This window comes from Chinchilla lanigera, unplaced genomic scaffold, assembly GCF_000276665.1.
Source record: "Chinchilla lanigera isolate Chin_1 unplaced genomic scaffold, ChiLan1.0 scaffold00092, whole genome shotgun sequence".
NCBI classification, from domain to species: domain Eukaryota; kingdom Metazoa; phylum Chordata; class Mammalia; order Rodentia; family Chinchillidae; genus Chinchilla; species Chinchilla lanigera.
The window spans coordinates 1,014,447-1,032,536 of NW_004955493.1; the positions used below are offsets into that span (position 1 = coordinate 1,014,447).

The following is an 18,090-nucleotide window of genomic DNA, read 5'->3' on the forward strand; positions in this document are numbered from 1 at the left end:
GGACGCGGCGGGCGGCCTCGCGCGCGGTTTCTAAAACCTTCGTAAGCTGCGAGAGACGCGTCCGGGGCGCGGGGTGCGCCCCTCCGCGGAGACCGAACCCCGAAACCCCGGGGGCGCCGCGGGGCAGGGGCCGCCGCCCGGATTAGCTGATGGACGCTGATGGACAAAAAGAGAGTTTGAAGTAGCAGTGTATTATCACAGGATCGTCTCTAGCACGGCAGTTTACGGCGTCAAGTCTGGGGAGAACGAAGAGTGGAAGAGTTACTTACTGGCACCTGCGGCTGCCGGGAATCCACAGAGAGCCTTGAACGGATAAGTCAGTAACCCCTGCCCGCGGATGAGGAGAGCCGGGAGAAAACGGGAAGCAGTCAAAAGTTTGCCTGAGGGAGGCGTGAGTTAGGGCTCGAGTTTCATTGTCAATCCCACCATGGCCTTATTTTTTAAAACCATATACAGCCGGGCGTGGTGGTGCGTGCCTGTGATCCCAGCACGCGGGAGGCTGAGGCAGGAGGATCGTTGCGAGTTCGAGACCAGCCTGGGCTACAAAGGGAGCTCAAGGCCAGCCTGAACTGCATAGCGAGACCCTGTCTCAAAAAGACAAACAACAACAAAAAAACACGTGCAAACATCACGGTGATTAAAAATAAAAGTTCGTCAGAAAGGAATTAGAGATTCTCAGACTTACTTGGGGCTTTCAGTATAAATGAATAAAACGTGTGCTTTGGAGAACAGGACTTCACCCTAAGTATTAGAGCCTCTCACCGCCCGTCCTCGCCGCAGTCTTTGTAGCCTCACGCAGATGCCTGACTCCCGGAATCCTCACGAGTGAGAGGCTGCAGGCTCCTGCCCTTTGGAGAAATCTTGCAAAAGACAGGAAGACCTCCCCATGAGGGTCACTGCCGGAAGTTTTACCCTTCAGACCCTAAGGAAGACTCCTTAATAGAGTAGAAAGTACCGGGACCTACAGTCCGGAAACGTAATGTTCTAGACGCGGTTGGCACCAACAGAGGAATCTTTGCCAGTTTTCAGAAGAGATCCCTCCTTGGCTTTGCAGAGTTCTGAGAGTCAAAGAAACTATGAGGAAGTATTTTTGTGCTCTTTTGAAATACAAATCCGTGGCCCGGGGATATAGCTCAGTAGCACAAATGTCTGCCTGCCAAGCACGAGGTCCTGAGTTTGATTCCCGGTATCGTTAAAAAGAACAAAACCTGACACTACAAAATATAAATCCAAATGTTACTGATAAAGTGTAGGTACCCTAGGGCGCAGTTATGGGCATCAAAATACACTTCGGTAGTGTTAGGGTTGGAATATAGGGGTTCACACATACTAAGCAAGCACTCTACCACTGAGCCACACCCCAGCCCATGTACATAAAAGTAAATAACAGTAGTGGGTAAACTGCTGAGTGATGAGTACGTAGTGATACAAATAAATGAGAAGACTCAGGCTGGGGGCGCAGGCCTGTGATCCCAGCACTCAGGAGGCTGAGGCAGGAGGATTGCTGTGAATTCCAGGCCAGCATAGGCTACATAAGTGAGTTCAAGGCCAGCCTGCACTACAGAGTGAGACTGTCTCAAAAAACAAACAAAAACCCCAACGAATAAATGAGAAGAAAGCCTCTATAGCACAATGCCAACCAAAAAGTGTAAAAGGAATGATGATGTTAGAAAGTAAAAATGTTAAAAGGCATGCTACACTCAAAAAAGCCTTTCTTTTGAATAAAGGTGGACTATCGCTTCTCAGCCTTTTGGCTAAGATTAAGTGTGAATAAAAGTGAACCAAAAGAATGTTACTGGTCTGCTCTATTGCTAGGTTAAAAAGAAGAAGGCCAGGCATGGCGGAGCACTGGGGAGGCTGAGGCAGGAGGGTTGCCACAAGTTCAAGGCCAGCCTAAACTACACAGTGAGACCCTGTCTCAAAAAACAAAAAAAACCTTGCTCCCCTGTAAAGCCTTTACTGTCCACATTGTCAGTATTCAGGCAGAGGTACTAGTCCAGAGGCAACACTAAGATAATTTAAAATTGTCCCTATAACTGCAGGTAGAACCCCTTGGGAGGAAAAAACTGGGTTTAGTATTTACTAATGATGATTGGTGGATGCTGTAGGTCTCTGGAATCGGGCATCTGACCTCTGTCACTGAGCCGCAAGACTGAAAGTGCTGGCTCTATTCTCCATGACGTATGGAGGCTCATTTTGACTACAAATGGAGTATTCTTTAAAATCCACCTTAAAAAAAGAGGGAAAGAGAAGAAGTCAGGTGTGGTGGTGCAGGCCTGTGATCTCAGCACTGGCCAGGCTGTGGTAGGAGGATCCCCATGACTTCAAGGCCAGCCTCAACTACAATGACACCCTGGCTCAGAATAATAAAAAACCAAACCAAAAGAAAAATCTGGAGAAGTAAAGGTATTCAGAGTCTACAACAGCAGAAACAAAACAAAACCCCATAGGCTTTATGCCTGTAGGACTGTGTTAATGGGTACTTTCTATTTTCAGCAATGCTCTCCCCTTGGAAAAGCTTAAACAAAAATTGCACTGAAAAAGCAGTTCTAGTTTTGAGGGATAAAAGCCCTGCGTTAGAGAGATCGCCATTCTTTGAGTCCGCTTATGAATGCATAGAAGCAGTCGGGTAGCCTCTTCAGTGATGCTAATATCCCATGGCTTAGTGGTGGGTTAATGAATAATCCCCGAGTTGATTCTACAAGAGATTTGGGTGTTCATATAATAATGTAATAGTACTTTGCTTACTTGTCCAGCCTAACCATTATACCCCTCTGCTGCTATTAAAACTCTTCTGCAGAAAAGTTTTGTGATAAAAAAGATCTACCTTCAGAAGTCCTTTGTCCTTGGTCGTAAAGACCAAACGTATTTTTAAAAAATTTTTGAACATTTTGTTGCTAAAGTGAAGCCATGTAAGGAGAGTTTTTGATTAGCAGTAGTGGCTTTTAAAAGATTGTTAGTGCCAGGCATAGTAGCGATCACCTATAATACCAACACTTGGGAGGCTGAGGCAGGAGAATTACTGTGAGTTTGAGGCTAGCCTGGGCTACACCGTGAGTTTAAGACCAGCCTGAATTACAGAGCAAGACCCTGTCTCAAAAGGAAAGAAAGAAAGAAAAAAAGAAAGAAGAAAGGAAGAAAGGAAGAAAGAAAAGAAATTGTTAGTGGTGACTTCCACTTTGATGCTCACCGAAGTAAATATTTACTATGATGAAAGTAATCTAAAGAAAAATATTGATAGCTTTTTGGAGAAGAAGGGAAGATGTTACTATCTTCTCAATATGTACAAAGAGAAATTCACACTGTAGTGTTTCTTTCATTATGTTATCAATACCTTATACTGGCAGGTACAGTGGTACATGACGGTAATCCTAGCCACTCGGGAGGCTGAGGCAGGAGGATCATAATTCAAGGCCAGCCTGGGCAACTCTGAGAGGTGGTCTCAAAACAAAACGTTTTAAAGAGCTGGGAATATAGCAGAGCGGCAGAGCACGCCTGGGTTTGATCCTTGATATGAAAAGTAAACACACAAAAACTGTATATTCTTGGTTTCAGACAGGATGGTTACTTAACTCAAACTGTTTGGAAAAAAAAGCCTTGAAGTCAGCTCAGGGAGTTTATGACACTCTGCAAAGTTCTGAGTTTATAACTATCTGCTTTCTGACTTAATGATAGATCAGTTCAGGAAACTACGGTATGCTTCTTATTTTAGGCATGCCAGAAATAAAATTAAGAGAAAAAAAAAGAGTGCCTAGATTTTGGTGGGCTAAAGTTATCTCGGCTTTTGGTTCTACTGACTTCCTTGTTTCTGGCTTTCTGTGTAATAAAGCAACCTCTAGCCTTTGTCTTCATTCTCACCTATTTTTTTTTTCTTTTTTCATTCTCACTTATGCTAAAATAACTCCCTAGAGTGAGATCTTCATCAGCAATTCTGCAAATCAGAAAACTGCCTTTCAAAGCTAAAAGTATGGACAGGCCACATGCTGCTGTAGTTCTTGTACTTTTCAAGTGTTTGAGAACTGTGTAATAATGAAAAAGCTAGATTTGTATTTTATCATTACCTCAGAATCCGTAAACATTTGAGAATACAAGAACACGTCTGGACAAATACTCTTTTCCCTTTTTCCTTTGTCGTGCTGGGGAGTAAACCCACAGCCTTCCCCTAGCACCAGCTAGCAGAGATTCTTAGCCATGTGTAAGGTGGAAATTAGAATAGGCTTACTTTTGAGCCTACTGTCAACCATCACTATGGTTTCTGTGGGTATGGGATTAATAACCCTTTTCTAAAAAAAAAATTCTACAGGCCTGCCACTCATAGAATGTCCTTTTTGAGTCTCTCAGGGTAAAAGAAAGCTTTTGGGGCCAACAATTACTTTTGATCATTTGAACAATATGCTCGGTTCTCCCCCACTAATTTGCCATCCTCCCAAAGAAGTAGATAGTATAGACTGAGCTGCCGGCCTAATTCTCCTCCCGATCCCCGAGGTCAAAGTAGAGGCCCATGGCTCACTCAGAGTAACATCTCCCACGTCGTGTGAGTGTTTTGTCTGTTCTTCTATTTAGTAAGATTGTGGAGATTGGCCAGACATCCTAGCAAGTCAGGGATACACCGGGACGGTCATGGTGTGCTCTTAAAGCTAGAGCCAAGACCAAAAGGAAGAAGAATCCAGGCCCACTTCCTGTTGGCTAGCCCCTCCTGTTTCCTAGTTGAATAGATCAAAGGGTAAGAGGATAGGCTGGATGTGAGAGGAACACCTACATCAGAGTAGGAATTAGAATGTTATTTCTGGACTGCTCCTAGAGGTGTCCTACGGGTCGGAGCTACAGAGTTTATCAGAAGAGCAAGAGTGGACCTTCAAATGCAAGTCCGCTCTTCCAGATGGGCAGCCTTCTCCTGAGGGGCTTGCATCTGCTTTTCCTCTGTGACGCTAGCAGCGGGCTGTCGCCACATTGTTCTTCCGTTGTCCCTTCCCAAGGAGGGAGGAGGATAGTACATAACACATCTCCCCTGCACGCGCTGTGCATATCCAAACTCTTGACAAATTCTACTTTCCAATTTAGAAAACATGTTAAATGTTAGTAGGGCGGCTGCCTGTGCAAATTGGAATTCCTGGCAACCTCTCAAAAAGTGTCTGGTAAGTATAAAAAAGTAAAGTATTACATCTGGAGGTATATTCAAAGGTATTGGTTTTGGACTCTTATTTAACTAAAATTAACTAATTTCCAGTGGGATGTTATCAGCTATCAACTATTGTATGGCAACTGCGGATTTTAACCTCTTTTTTTAAACATAGGGAAGAGACGCTCCTCTGCGTGGAAAATGACAGTTTTTCATATCAAATCCACTGCTTGGGCATACGCTGCAATAACGTTCGGGACTGGAATGCTAACTTCTGTCTTCAGCTTCTACTATGTGAAGCTGTTTCTGCGCTTATACAAGATTTCGGAAGCAGCCTTCTATCAAGCCCAGGTGAGAGAGCGCCTTTCACATCGTATCACTTCTTCTTCCTCATAGTTGTACGTTATTGCCTCTTTCCAAATAGCTGATTCTTCACATAGCTGAGTTATCAAGGAAAGTTCTTGATAACTGGGGCTGTATGTTAGTGGTAGGATACTTGCCTAGCACGCAGGGGCCCTGGGTTTGACCCTCAGAACACACAAAACGATTCACAAACCCATGTCCAAGGTTCTCCAAAGACAAAGAAAGCTACTTAAGTATATAAGCCTTAGAATTCAAAGGGCGAGCCTTGATCATTTGGAAAATTAGTTCATGTGGAGTCATCAGTATCGTTATTATTAAGATATTTGTCTTAGAAAGGCCTGTGGCATTGACAGATTGCGTTGTAACTCATTACTAATTACACGATCAGGATGAGTAGTGTTTGTGGGTTTAAAACACTTGTATTTTGAAATGTTACACAATTTTTTTTTTGAGGCAGGGTCTCACCATGCGGTTCAGGCTGGCCTTGAGCTCACCTTGTAGCCCAGGCTGGTCTCGAACTCACAACAGTCCTCCTGCCTCAGCCTCCCGAGTGCTGGGATTACAGGCCTGCGCCACCACGTCCAGCATGTTACACATTTTTTTACCGACAACACCATACAGCATACATTTTGAGTTGGGAAATATTGTTACTTTAATATTTCCTAATAAAGTTATTTAAAATGGTGCCTCGATGTAAACAAGCCGTCACTGTACGGAAGCGTGGCGCTGTGCACTGTCTCGGAGGGAGAACACGAACTCTGGGGTTTCCCGCTCGGCGCGGACGCTGGCTCGGTGGCTCTGTTACTGCGGAGGCGAGCTGCGTAACTTCTCTGACCCTCCGCCTCTTCATTTGTAAGCTGGGAGAAATAACAGCAACCGTTATCTAGGTTTTTTCTAAGGAGCTGATTAAATAATGCACGTCCACCTAGACCAAAATGAATGCACATTAGCTTTTGAGTAACATTACCTGGATTCTTTTTTTTTTTTTTTTGTAATTCTTAGTAATATTTCAGCTGGTTCTGAAAACAGTGAGTTTTTTACCGGTCAGCTTTAGATATTTCATATAAGTGAAAAAGAAGCAGGGATCAGCTTCATCTCATGAACGTAGTGGTTTTCAAGACAACTGCTGTGGCATTGAAGTAATCCTGTGTGTGTCTTCTCCCTAGATAATTTTAATGATTTGGAATGTCCTAAGTGACCTGACTGGGTACTTTTGCGTCAACTTCAAGGCTGACTGCCGTGTGGGTCGTTTTCTTTCCATCAAGTATGGGTGCCTTCTATATGTAGCAGCCTTCCTGCTCCCTTGGTTCCCTTGGAGACACTATCGAGAAGGAGACTGGCTTAGCAGGCTTCACCTGGTGGCGTCACTGTGCGCTTTTGACAGCACGCTCACCTATGTGCAACGAGCCCACTGCAGACTATTTGTGGAGACTTTCACGGGACAGGAACGCAGGCTTCACCTGATTAAAACGAACCAAGTGGCATCAGCAGTAGGATCGACCAGTGTCCTTTTCTGCGGCCTCGTCTCTAACAACCTGGAAATTCTGTGCAATTTTCAGGCCGCTGCTATTTTCGTTGCCCTTCTTGCAGCTGCCAGCCTTTACACTGGCATGGACCACGTGAAACATTTGGAGCTTAAAAGAAGTCCCCAGGAGAACTTCCTCTTGGAAAGCGAGCAGGATGATGCCTGGGCCTCTGTCTTCTTACTGACGAGACAAATCTTTTTCCAGAAAAACTTTTACCTTTTCTTAATAATGAATTTCTTCCAAGTTTTCCATTTAACCTTCTTGAGCAACTTCATGATGATCTTTGCAGATATGCTCATTCCCAGGGATGTTCTTTCTTCTTCCACGAGAAGCGTCATGTATGGGGCATGCTTTACTTGCTCACAGGTATGTGGTAATTCATGTAGCATCCTATACAGATTAAAAACTTAACTCTCAGCTAATGAGGACATTAGAGACCTGGTTATCTCAGTAGTTTGAGCCAATGACACGCACTTATTAAGAGACCCAAAGATTCAGAGCCCCAATATTAATACAATTCACCGGAAACACAATAGGAAAACAAGACGAGAGGAAGAAAGGAAAGAGCCCAGTGAAAGCCAAGCAGTGCAATATTTTAAACTTTTTAGTTTTTAAAATTTCATCCCCCAAGCTTTCTCATTCAGACTTCAGCAGAACTACGCAAGAAAACAGACGGGTCCCTATCAGCATAGAGCTCTGTTTCACTCAGGTATGTAAGATTCCTGGGATGGGAGAAGAGCCACTTAATCAAGAATTCGTGGAGTAACATTTCAGAGCCCTTGGCGGAAAGCTTGAGTCTCAGAACTCCAGACTGTTATTAAAATTCCATGGTCATGACTACTGACTGGTGTTACTGCAGAGGGCACGTCCTCCTTCAGAAACATTCTGCAGTGCTGTTTATTCTACGTTCTGCCTGCCCGCTAATCATGTGACTCCACCTAGCCTATGATACGGGTTTCTCCTAGTTTCACAATTATACAATAAGCGAAACCTATTGCTTAGACACTTCAGGGAATAAGATAAGTTATTCCAGATAGATAGGTAGTTTTGACTGTTTGCCAAAAATATTTAAGCCATTTGGGGAAGAAGTGGTTCTAAAATATTTTATGTGTGAATATAACTTCTTAAGCAAAATATATCAGAAAGACAATGTTATGACTCATGTCTAGATGTCCCCCCCGCCGAAGCCTCATGCAGTTGTAGGTGGGACTTTTTCAGAGGGGGCTGGATTGGGCCAGAGATATAGCTCAGTGGCACAGTGCCTGGCTGGCAAGTGTAAGGTCCTGAGTTCGATTCCCAGTACCAGAGGTGGTTGGATGTAGAGTGTGGACACTGGAATTGATTCATGGTGCAGTGTGAGGATCAAGGGCTCTAGGATTAAGGGTGTGAGTGCTGCCCATCCTAAGCAGCCTGGATAAGATATAAGGGGTAGAAAGAGCTGTAGTCCTGCCCTGGTCACTTTTGCTACCTTTTACTTGCTGTGAACTGTCTCTCCTCTGTGACGCTCCTCTGCCAGGCCACCCTGCCTTGGAGCCAGTTGATTATGGGCTGAAACCTCTACAAACTGTGAGCTAAACAAACCTTTCCTCTTTTAACTTTAGGTGTCGGGTATGTTGTCTTAGCAATTAGTAAAGTAACTGACACAAAATTTGGTGCCAGAGAAGTGGGGTCGTTGCTGTGACTATAGCTGAGCATGTGGTTTAGGAGCCTGTGGAACTGGTTGTGGGAAGGGGAAGTTAGTCTCACTTTGGAGATGCAGCTGACAAATTAGAGCTGGAAGGCCTGAGGCTGTACTTGGTGGGAGATTCTGGTCAGAGCTAGAAGACCAGAATACTGATAGAAATTCTACCAGTAGAGACCAGGCTCAGGAGGTTTCTGCTGCAAAGAATTACACTGGCTGTTGGACTCCAGACAGTGTGTGTTATGCCTTGGTGCAAAGTTCGTCTGCATTTTGCTCATGTCCAGAGATTTTACCTGAGACTAAGGGCAGTGGACTAATTAATCTGGTAGAAGAAATTTCAAGGCAGTTTAATATTACGGCAGTGGCATGGCTACTGTTCGGGGCTTTTAGCCAGCTTTATGTTGAGAATCAAGAGCAAAGAGCCCAGAAGAATGATTTAAAATGTTTTCAGTTTGGCCAGAAAGGACACTCCAGTAAAGTTGCAGCCTGCAAAGATAGAATAGAGGAGAAATTGGTTGCTGAAAAGACTTGCAAGAAGAAGCCAGGTATTTCAGAAGAAGACAACAGAAAAGAAGGCCTGAGGATATCACAAGAACCAGCAGGACTGCAGCCTTTGCAGCCTCGTTGTTGCAAAGGTGAAAGACTTTGTTTGGAAAAGAGAGCCCCATAGTTGTGTGTTGCAGCATGCCTGGGGAATGGTGGAAGCCTAGAGGAGCTGTTCCTCAGGATTTGGTTCATAGGCACCTGACCCCTATAGCCAAGAGAGAAGGAATCCTGGCTACTGCTCCAGCTGGAGGCAGACCTTGGAATCATCCACATGGTACTGGTTTTAAGTACATGCAGAATGTAAGAGTTATGAGGTCAGGAAGACTTCCACCAAGATTTCAGAAGGAGGCCTTGGAGACCAGGCAGTGTGCCCCTGAGAGGGCAGTGTGTGAAGCTGAAGGTGCAGTGGAGACCCCAGAAGTTTGGAAAAGCCAGGAATGTGGATCATCTGAGGAAAACTGCAAGGAGGGAGCAGAGCCAGCCCCGGAGAGAAGCCATGGGAGCTACAATCACCAGAAGTACCGCAGGGGCAGAGCCACCCAAGCCCATTGGAGCTCATGACTTGCCACAGATTGCTGGGGATGCTGGAAGTGGAACAGTAGGATTTAACGTTTGCCCTGCTGGGTTTTGGTCTTGCTTTGTTCCCACTTCTTGTTATCCCCATTTATAACTTTTGGAATGGAAATATCAACCTTGTGCCACTGAATGTGAGAAATGTTTAACTTTCTTTTCATTTGTACAGGGGCTCAAAGCTAAGAGTTTGCCTTAAGTCTCAGAGAAGACTTGAGACTTGGACTTTTCAGCAATGCTGAAACTGTTAGGACTTTGACAACTCTTGGAGATGGACTAAATGCCTTTTGCATAAAGGGATGCACATGAGTCTTTGGGGGTCCAGGAGCAGAATGTTATGGTTGTGTCTACATGTGCCACCATAGCCTCATGCAGTCATAGGTGGGGCTTTTTCAGAGGTGGCTGGATCTAGAGTGTGGACACTGGAATTGATTCATGGTGCAACACTAGGATCAAGGACTCCAGGGTTAAGGGTGCGAGTGCTCTCCATCTTAAGTAGCCTGGATAAGATAGAAAGGATGGAAAGAGCTGTGGTCATCCCCTGGTTGTTTTGCTACTTTTTGCCTTCCGTGAACTATTTCTCCCCTGCCACGCCACCCTGCCTTAGACACAGCTGATTATGGGCTACAATCTCTGCAAACTGTGAGCTAAATAAACCTTTCCTCCTTTAATTTTGGGTGTTGGATATTTGGTGTCAGCAACGAGAAAAGTAACTAACATAGAGTTTGCCTTTCTGCTGTAGGTCTTTAGGGGTTCCTGTTTATACCATTTTAATGATAACTAAAGTCATTGAGTGCTCAGTATTTGCCGTGGACTGTGCCAAACATATTGTAAATATTACCTTACATGATCCTCATAACAAACCCCAAGGGAGAGATCCAAAAAACGAGGCACAGAGGCATGTGTCTTCAGAGCCGTGTAACTTAAGACTCTTGTCCCTCACCAAGCGTGGTGGCACATACCTATAGCTCCAGCTATTTGGAGGGCAGATGTGTGAGGATCACTTAAGCTTACAAGTTTGAGACCAGCCTGGGCAACATAGTTAGACTCCCATCTCAAAAAAGAAAAAATCTGTCTCTTACACCTACTATGTGTACACCATTTATCAGAGTATACAAATGGAGGTTTTGGTTGATTGATAGAGTCTCAGGTGTTGTATGCTCTCCCTTCAGAGCAACTGGAGGTTTATCAAGTTCTTTGCTTCTATGTTAGTCCGTTTCATGTTACTGTAACAAAATACCTGGAATGAGGAACTTACAGGAGAACAAGTATACTTAGCTCACAGTTCTGGAGGTTGCAGCTCAAGAGCACGCAGACCTATTCCTTTGGGCCTCTGCTGGGGATACCCCATAACAATGGCGGGGGACATATAATGGAAGAAACTACTCACTTCACAGCCAGAAAGCAAAAAAGAAAGAGCAAGAGGCTGGAGTCCCACTGTCAGTGACCAAGGAGCAGCTTAGATGACCTAAGGGTCCCATCATCTCAGTAATGGCACCCTGGGGACCAAGACTTTAGCACGTGGACTGTTGGGGGCACTGAAGATCCAAACTATACCGGCTTTTACTTTAAACAATTGAGAATAGGAACTGGTTGTGGGAAGGGGAAGTTAGTCTCAGTTTGGAGATGCAGCTGACAAAGTAGAGCTGGAAGGCCTGAGGCTGTACTTGGTGGGAGATTCTGGTCAGAGCTAGAAGACCAGAATACTGATAGAAATTCTACCAGTAGAGACCAGGCTCAGGAGGTTTCTGCTGCAAAGAATTACACTGGCTGTTGGACTCCAGAGAGTATGTGTTATGCCTTGGTGCAAAGTTCCTCTGCATTTTGCTCATGTCCAGAGATTTTACCTGAGACTAAGGGCAGTGGACTAATTAATCTGGTAGAAGAAATTTCAAGGCAGTTTAATATTACGGCAGTGGCATGGCTACTGTTCGGGGCTTTTAGCCAGATTCATGTTGAGAATCAAGAGCAAAGAGCCCAGAAGAATGATTTAAAATGTTTTCAGTTTGGCCAGAAAGGACAAAAAAGACAGGGTCTTGCTGTGTAGCTCAGGCTGGCCTCAAACTCCTGGTAGTTCTGCTACCTTAGCCTCACAAGTACTGGGATTACAGGCATGTTCCACTATACCTGGCTACAATTCACTATTTATTTATTTATTTATTTATTTATTTTTCTGGTACTGGGAATCGAACTCACAACGTTGTGCTTGCCAGGCAGGCGCTGTGCCACTGAGCTAAATCCCCGGCCCCCAACAATTCACTATTTAAAGTGTACAATTCAATGTATTTTAATATATTCAGGGAGTTGCACAACCCCCATATGGTCAAGTTTAGCCTGTTTTCATCACCCTTAAAAGAATAAGTCAATTCCTAGGTCCCTCTCTCCTTGGCCCCTGATAACTACTAGACTAGTTTTTGTCTTTGTTTATTTGCCTTTGTTGTACTTTTATATAAATAGAATCAAATAGGTAAACATGGTCTTCTGTGACTTTTTTTCACTTACAGTATTTTTAAGAATCACCCATATTATAGCGTGCATGATGCTTTGTTCTATCAGGGTTAGTCTGTTTTCCATTTCTAATCACACAACACCAGAGACTGGTTAAGCTCTCAAGAAAAGAGGTTTATTTTGGCTCTTGGCTATGGAGGTCCAAGGTTGAGGAGTTGCATCTGGTGACGACCTTTTTGCTGCCAGAATCTCAAGACAGTGCAGAGTATCACAAGGCCGGAGGCAGAAGCCTGGGTGTGGTTCATTCGTTCTCTGTCTCTCTCTGTCTCTGCCTCTCTCTCTCTCTCTCTCTTTCTCTTTCAGTATGTCTCTGTCTCTGCCTGTCTCTGCCTCTGTGTCTCTTCTCTGTCTTTCTCTGGTACTAAGGATACGGATAATACCCAGGGCATTCACACTGAGCTACATCCCCTGGCCTTTTTAATTTTGAGAAAGGGTCTTGTCACTAAATTGCCCTGGCTGGGCTTAAATTTATTCTTAATTTCTAGAAAAGGAATACTTGCATGAATTTTTGTGGCAAAAAGTAGCAATCCAGGCCAGGCATGGTGGCGCATGCCTGTAATCCCAGCACTCAGGAGGCTGAGGCAGGAGGATCGTTGCAAGCTCGAGGCCAGCCTGGTCTACAAAGTGAGCTTGAGGCCAGCCTGAACTGCATAGCAAGACCCTGTCTCAAAAAGACAAAAAAAAAAAAGAAAAAAAAGAGTGGCAATCCCTTAGAACCCATTAATAGTATTTATTTGGTAAATTCACTTTAGCACTTTATCTGCTGGGTGTAGTGATGTGGGGTAAGCCCTGTATTCTCATTTTCTGAGTCTGGTTTCTTAGTGGCCTTCATTTTGAGGAGCTGGGTAAATGGAAGGAGAAAAGAATGAATGAGTGTTTTACTTTTTTTCTCTGATAGCTGTTTTACTGTGTCTGTCATTCTACATCTCACGCTCCTCAGAGAGGCAGAGTAGTGACTGAGTTAAGAACGTGGCTGTAGTCTCCCCAGAGAGCATCTGGCCCCAGCATATTAGCCGTGTGACCCTGGTTCATATATTCCATCTTTCTGTATCTCGGTTTCCTCATCTATAAAGTGGGAATACCAATGTGGTCTACCTAATGGAATCACTACGAGGATTAAATGAGTTAAAACTGCACAGCTCTTAAAGTGGCACAAAGTTAACCCTCTAGAGATATTAGCTCTGATTCTGTACAACCAACTCAGAGCTGCGGGTGTTTATCAGGCTTTCGCTGCAAGCAGAGCGCTGCCTTTCCTCTGCCGTGGCTTGGGCGTCTCTGGCGTGGGTTTGCCAACGCTTATGCTGGGGCATGCTGTTCTCAGGGGCCTCCCCGATCACATTCGAGCAAGGTGCCAACACCCTCAGGTTGCAGAGGATTTCATCTTAGTAAAAGTGGAGGCAGTCTTTTAATTTTCTTTCGTGATTTTTGTGACAATATTCATTCCTGGCTCATGTCTTTCTGGATGCTGGAATACGGAACTAGACGAAGGGGACGAGCTAGGGGTAGAACCCAGTGTGACAGTGCAATCAAACAAGCTGGAGGAGGGGCGGCACTGGTAGAGGACATGCTCTTGGGTGAAGCAACTTGTCTGCAACATCGCCGGTTAAAAGCGGCAAAGCTGGAATTCAAACCCAGGGCATCTGATTTTTAAAATCTTGCATTTTTCCTGCTGCCACACACTTCTTGCCCGCAGCTGGGCCAACTGCTTGGATTCTGTGTATTTACGTATTAGACGTTGAGAAGAAGCAGCTTCCTTTCAACATGTGGAAATGTGCTGCCTTACAATGTTATAACTGTAGCAAGAACATTAGTGGACTTGTTGAGGTGCTCCGCATACTTGACGTTACAAAACGCTTGAGAAATGCCTTGAATTATATCAGTCACTCAGACATTGTTTTTGGTATCCAGAAAATGAGCTCTTGTTCCTTGACAATAGAAAAGTAACCCAAAAAATGTCAAGGGTAAAGAAATCCTTGTTTCTTAGAGCTGGGTGTGGAGGCGCACACCTGTAATCCCAGCACTCGGGAGGCTGAGGCAGGGGCATCATTGCGAGGTCGAGGCCAGCCTGGGCTACAAAGACCAGCCTGAACTGCATGGTGAGACCCTGTCTCAAAAACACTAAAAAGCTGCGCATTGTGGTGCACACGTGTAATCCCAGCACTTGGGAGGCTGAGGCAGGATGATTGTTTCAAGTTTGAGACCAGCCTGGGCTACAAAGTGAGCTCAAGTCCAGCCTGAACTGCACAGCAAGACTCTGTCTCAAAAAAAAGGAAAGAAAAGAAAACCTTGTGTCTTAAAGGACAGATATATTGGACTTTTATTATTAAAAATCCTCTTCTAATTGTAATATACATACATTTTGTCACTGAAGACTTTTCAGGCTAAACAGTGTGCTTTTTAAAAATTGAAAACAAGGAGTATTTTCTGACCTTTGTTAATGTGCATATGTATGTTTAGCACAAGCCTTTCAGTCTAGAACAATGAACCTTTTTTAGTAAGAAATAAGGAAAAAACCTAAATCTGAATTATTAGAATTATGAAAATATATAAGGTTAGGCAGGAAATACAACCAGAAGAAATGTACATAGAATTGTAAACTCTTTACCTCTGATTTTAGGTAAAAAGTACGTTTCAGATTTACATCACAGTGAAAAGATTGAGATTTTTATTCATTCAATAAATGTGTTTCATCTACTGTGTGCTAGGTGAATTGTGGGCTTTAACTTTAAAATTTGAATGTTTTTTAGTTGAAACTTTCACTTCACCATAAAGCAGTGGCTGTTTGTTTGTAAGTGATTGATTTTTTTCTTAGGTTCAGTTTTAGTAAAATCTCTATATTAGTGTGAAATAAAAAAATAAGGAAACCATTTCTGAGTTTATATGCTTTATTGGAAAGAATAGCAGTTTCTTTGTTACCTAAGGAATATTAATATTCATAGTCAATTTTTGGATATATATGGATAATAGCATCTTTAGTAAATCGAACTCAGGACCTTGCACTTGCCAGGCAGTCGCTTGTGCTGCTAGGCTATATCCCGGCTTTTTTTTTCTTTTCTTTTCTTCTTTTTGTACTGGGAATCAAACTCGCGACCTCATGCTTGCCAGGCAGGCGCTGTGCCACTGAGCTATCTCCCTGGCCCTCTGAACTATAGTTCAGAAGCAATTTTATTTTGTAATGAGAACATTTATTTGCCATCCGGAGGAAGAAGTAGAATAATGTGTGGGATCCTTTCTTAATAGAGTGTCACTCTGTTTTCATTTCAGTGCCTGGTACTTATCATTTGGCCCTGGCTGAAGAAATTTGGCTACTATAAGATTATCTTAATTTCTTTCTATTTAGAAGGAGCGGCTTCAGCGGTCATGCTATTTCTGGGACAGGAATACTATTACTGCTTGGCCCTTTATCTCACTGGTATCATGTAAGTAAACGATGGTTCCCATCTCGGGATCACACTGGGGCTTCCCACCGCCCTCCCAAGTAGTGGGACATCCTTGGTACGAACTGAGTTTAATGTTCATTTCTAGGCAGGGTCGTGGTACCTTTCTGCCAAATTGTTCAAATGTCAGCAGCTTGCTTTTTGAAGGAATTTCACGTATTTAATCTTGTAGTAAAGTCACATTCCTTTTTTTTAACCTTTTTTTTTGGCAGACACTGCCTTTATTTAGGGAACACGTCTTTCCTACCAGCTCTGCTCGTGACAGGAGCCAGCAGCGAGCAAGCACGATCCTTGCTGGTGTTCGTCTGCGGCAAGCAGGGGCTGGGCACCAGTGTCTCGGCTCTTTTTTTTTTTACCCTTTTAAAGTACAACATTTAGTAAATGTTGTGGTAGAAAAAAAGCTGTGAGCTTTTATTCCTCCTCCAACTCTTCCTCCTATTTCTTCTGCCACATACATTAGTATTGGGAATTGAATCCAGGGCCTTTGCACTAAGGAACAGTCCGTTTCTTTTCTTTCTTTTCTTTTCTTTTCTTTTCTTTTCTTTTCTTTTCTTTTCTTTTCTTTTCTTTTCTTTTCTTTTCTTTTCTTTCTTTCAATAAGGTCTTGCTGTATAGTTCAGGCTAGCCCTGAACTTACTACATAGCCCAGGCTGGCCTCAAACTCACAGCAGTCCTCCTGCCTCAGTCTCCTGAGTGCTGGGATTACAATAGGCATGTGCTACCATGTCTGACCCTTTTATATTTTTATTTTGAGACAGGGTCTCACTTGCCTCAAACTTGTGATCTACCTGCCTCAGCCTCCCAGAATGTTGGGATTACAGGTGTGTGCCCACCATACCTGGCTGACATATTTTATTAACATGTACTAATTTTACATATTAATGGGGTTCAGTGTGATATTTCAATATATTTTTAGGATGTTCACAGATCAAATCTAGCCTTATTTTATGCACATCATCCTTGCCAACTTTTAGTAATTACTAGCCTACATGCCAATCAACATTTTTTTTCTTTGAGATGACATCTTACTATGTTGCTCAGGCTGGTCTCAAACTCATAACCCCCCTGCCTCAGCTTCCCAAGTAGCCGAGATTATAGAAATGTACCACTGTGCCTGGTTCTTTTTTTACTTTAACTTCCACGTGTGAGAGAACACGTAGTACTTGCTCTCCTGTGTCTGGCTTATTTCACTTAACACAGTGTCTTCCAGTTCTACCCATTTTGCTGCATATGACAGGATTTTATTCTTCTTGATGGCTGAGTAATACTTCATTGTGTATAAACACCGCACTCCTTCCTTCCTTTTTTCCTTTTTCTCTTTCTTCTTTCTCCTCTGCTTTCTTCTTCTTCTCCCTCTCCTCCTTCTCCTTCTTCTTGTCTGTCACTTTCTCGGTCTGTCTGTCTCCCTCTGTCTCCATCTCTCCTTATTTCTTGTCTTGGGACTGGGGATTGAACACAGAGCTTTGCACTAAGTTACAACCCCAGGCCCCTCCTTTCTTAAACATTTGAGACAGGATTTTGCTACGATGCCCGGTCTGGCCTTGGGCTTGTCATCTTCCCCCTTCAGGCTCCTGAGCCACTGTGCCCAGGTGATTTTTTTTATGCGTTTATCCATCAGTGGGCACCTGGTGGTCTTGTGTCTTAACTACGGTGAGTAGTGCTTCAGTGAGCAGGAGAAGTTCTGTGTTCAGCGCGACGATTTCATCCCTTCGGGTACGTGCCCGGAGGCAGGGTAGCTGGATCATGTGATAGACATATTTGTATTTTTTTGAGGAGCCTCCTAACTGCTCTTCACAATGCCGTTCTAATTTTCATTCCTACCAACTGTGTATGAAAGTTCTTTTTTTCTCCACATTCTTATTGCATTTTTTATTTAAAAAATTTTTAATAATCATTTAACTGGGGTGAGATATGCCCTTGTAATTTGATTTGCGTTTCTCTGATGGCCAGTGACACTGAGAGTTTCTCACACATCGTCTGTGTTTCTTCTTTTGAAAAGTGTTTGTTCAGATCTTTTGCCCATGCACAGCAAGGGAAACCACAACTGAGCGAGCAGACAGCCTGCAGAATGGAAAAATTTACCAGCTACTCCTCAGAAGAAGGACTAATATCTAGTATATACGCATAAAGAACTAAAAACGTGGGCTCCTCAAATTTAAAGACCCAGTTAAAAATGAGCATCTGAAATGAATAGGCCCTTCTCAGCTGCCTGAGTCCACTGTGAATAGGGCCTAGTATCCAATCGTGACGGCCCACTGACCTACAGATCTAGTATCCAGTCATGACGGCCCACTGACCTACAGATCTAGTATCCAGTCATGACGGCCCACTGACCTACAG

General features: G+C 43.7%; 1 protein-coding gene across 2 annotated transcripts in view; it reads left to right on the forward strand.

Moving 5' to 3' along the window:
* LOC102016607 (transmembrane protein 180) overlaps nucleotides 1–18,090 on the forward strand; it is a 51,962-nt gene that overhangs the window by 10,189 nt on the left and 23,683 nt on the right. For both annotated transcript variants that reach the window (XM_013504850.1, XM_005405084.2), the window contains exons 2-4: nucleotides 5,295–5,470; nucleotides 6,649–7,374; nucleotides 15,578–15,732. In XM_013504850.1, the coding sequence (XP_013360304.1) occupies nucleotides 5,321–5,470; nucleotides 6,649–7,374; nucleotides 15,578–15,732 (1,031 nt within the window). In that variant the 5' untranslated portion in view covers nucleotides 5,295–5,320. The remainder of the gene's footprint in view (nucleotides 1–5,294; nucleotides 5,471–6,648; nucleotides 7,375–15,577; nucleotides 15,733–18,090) is intronic.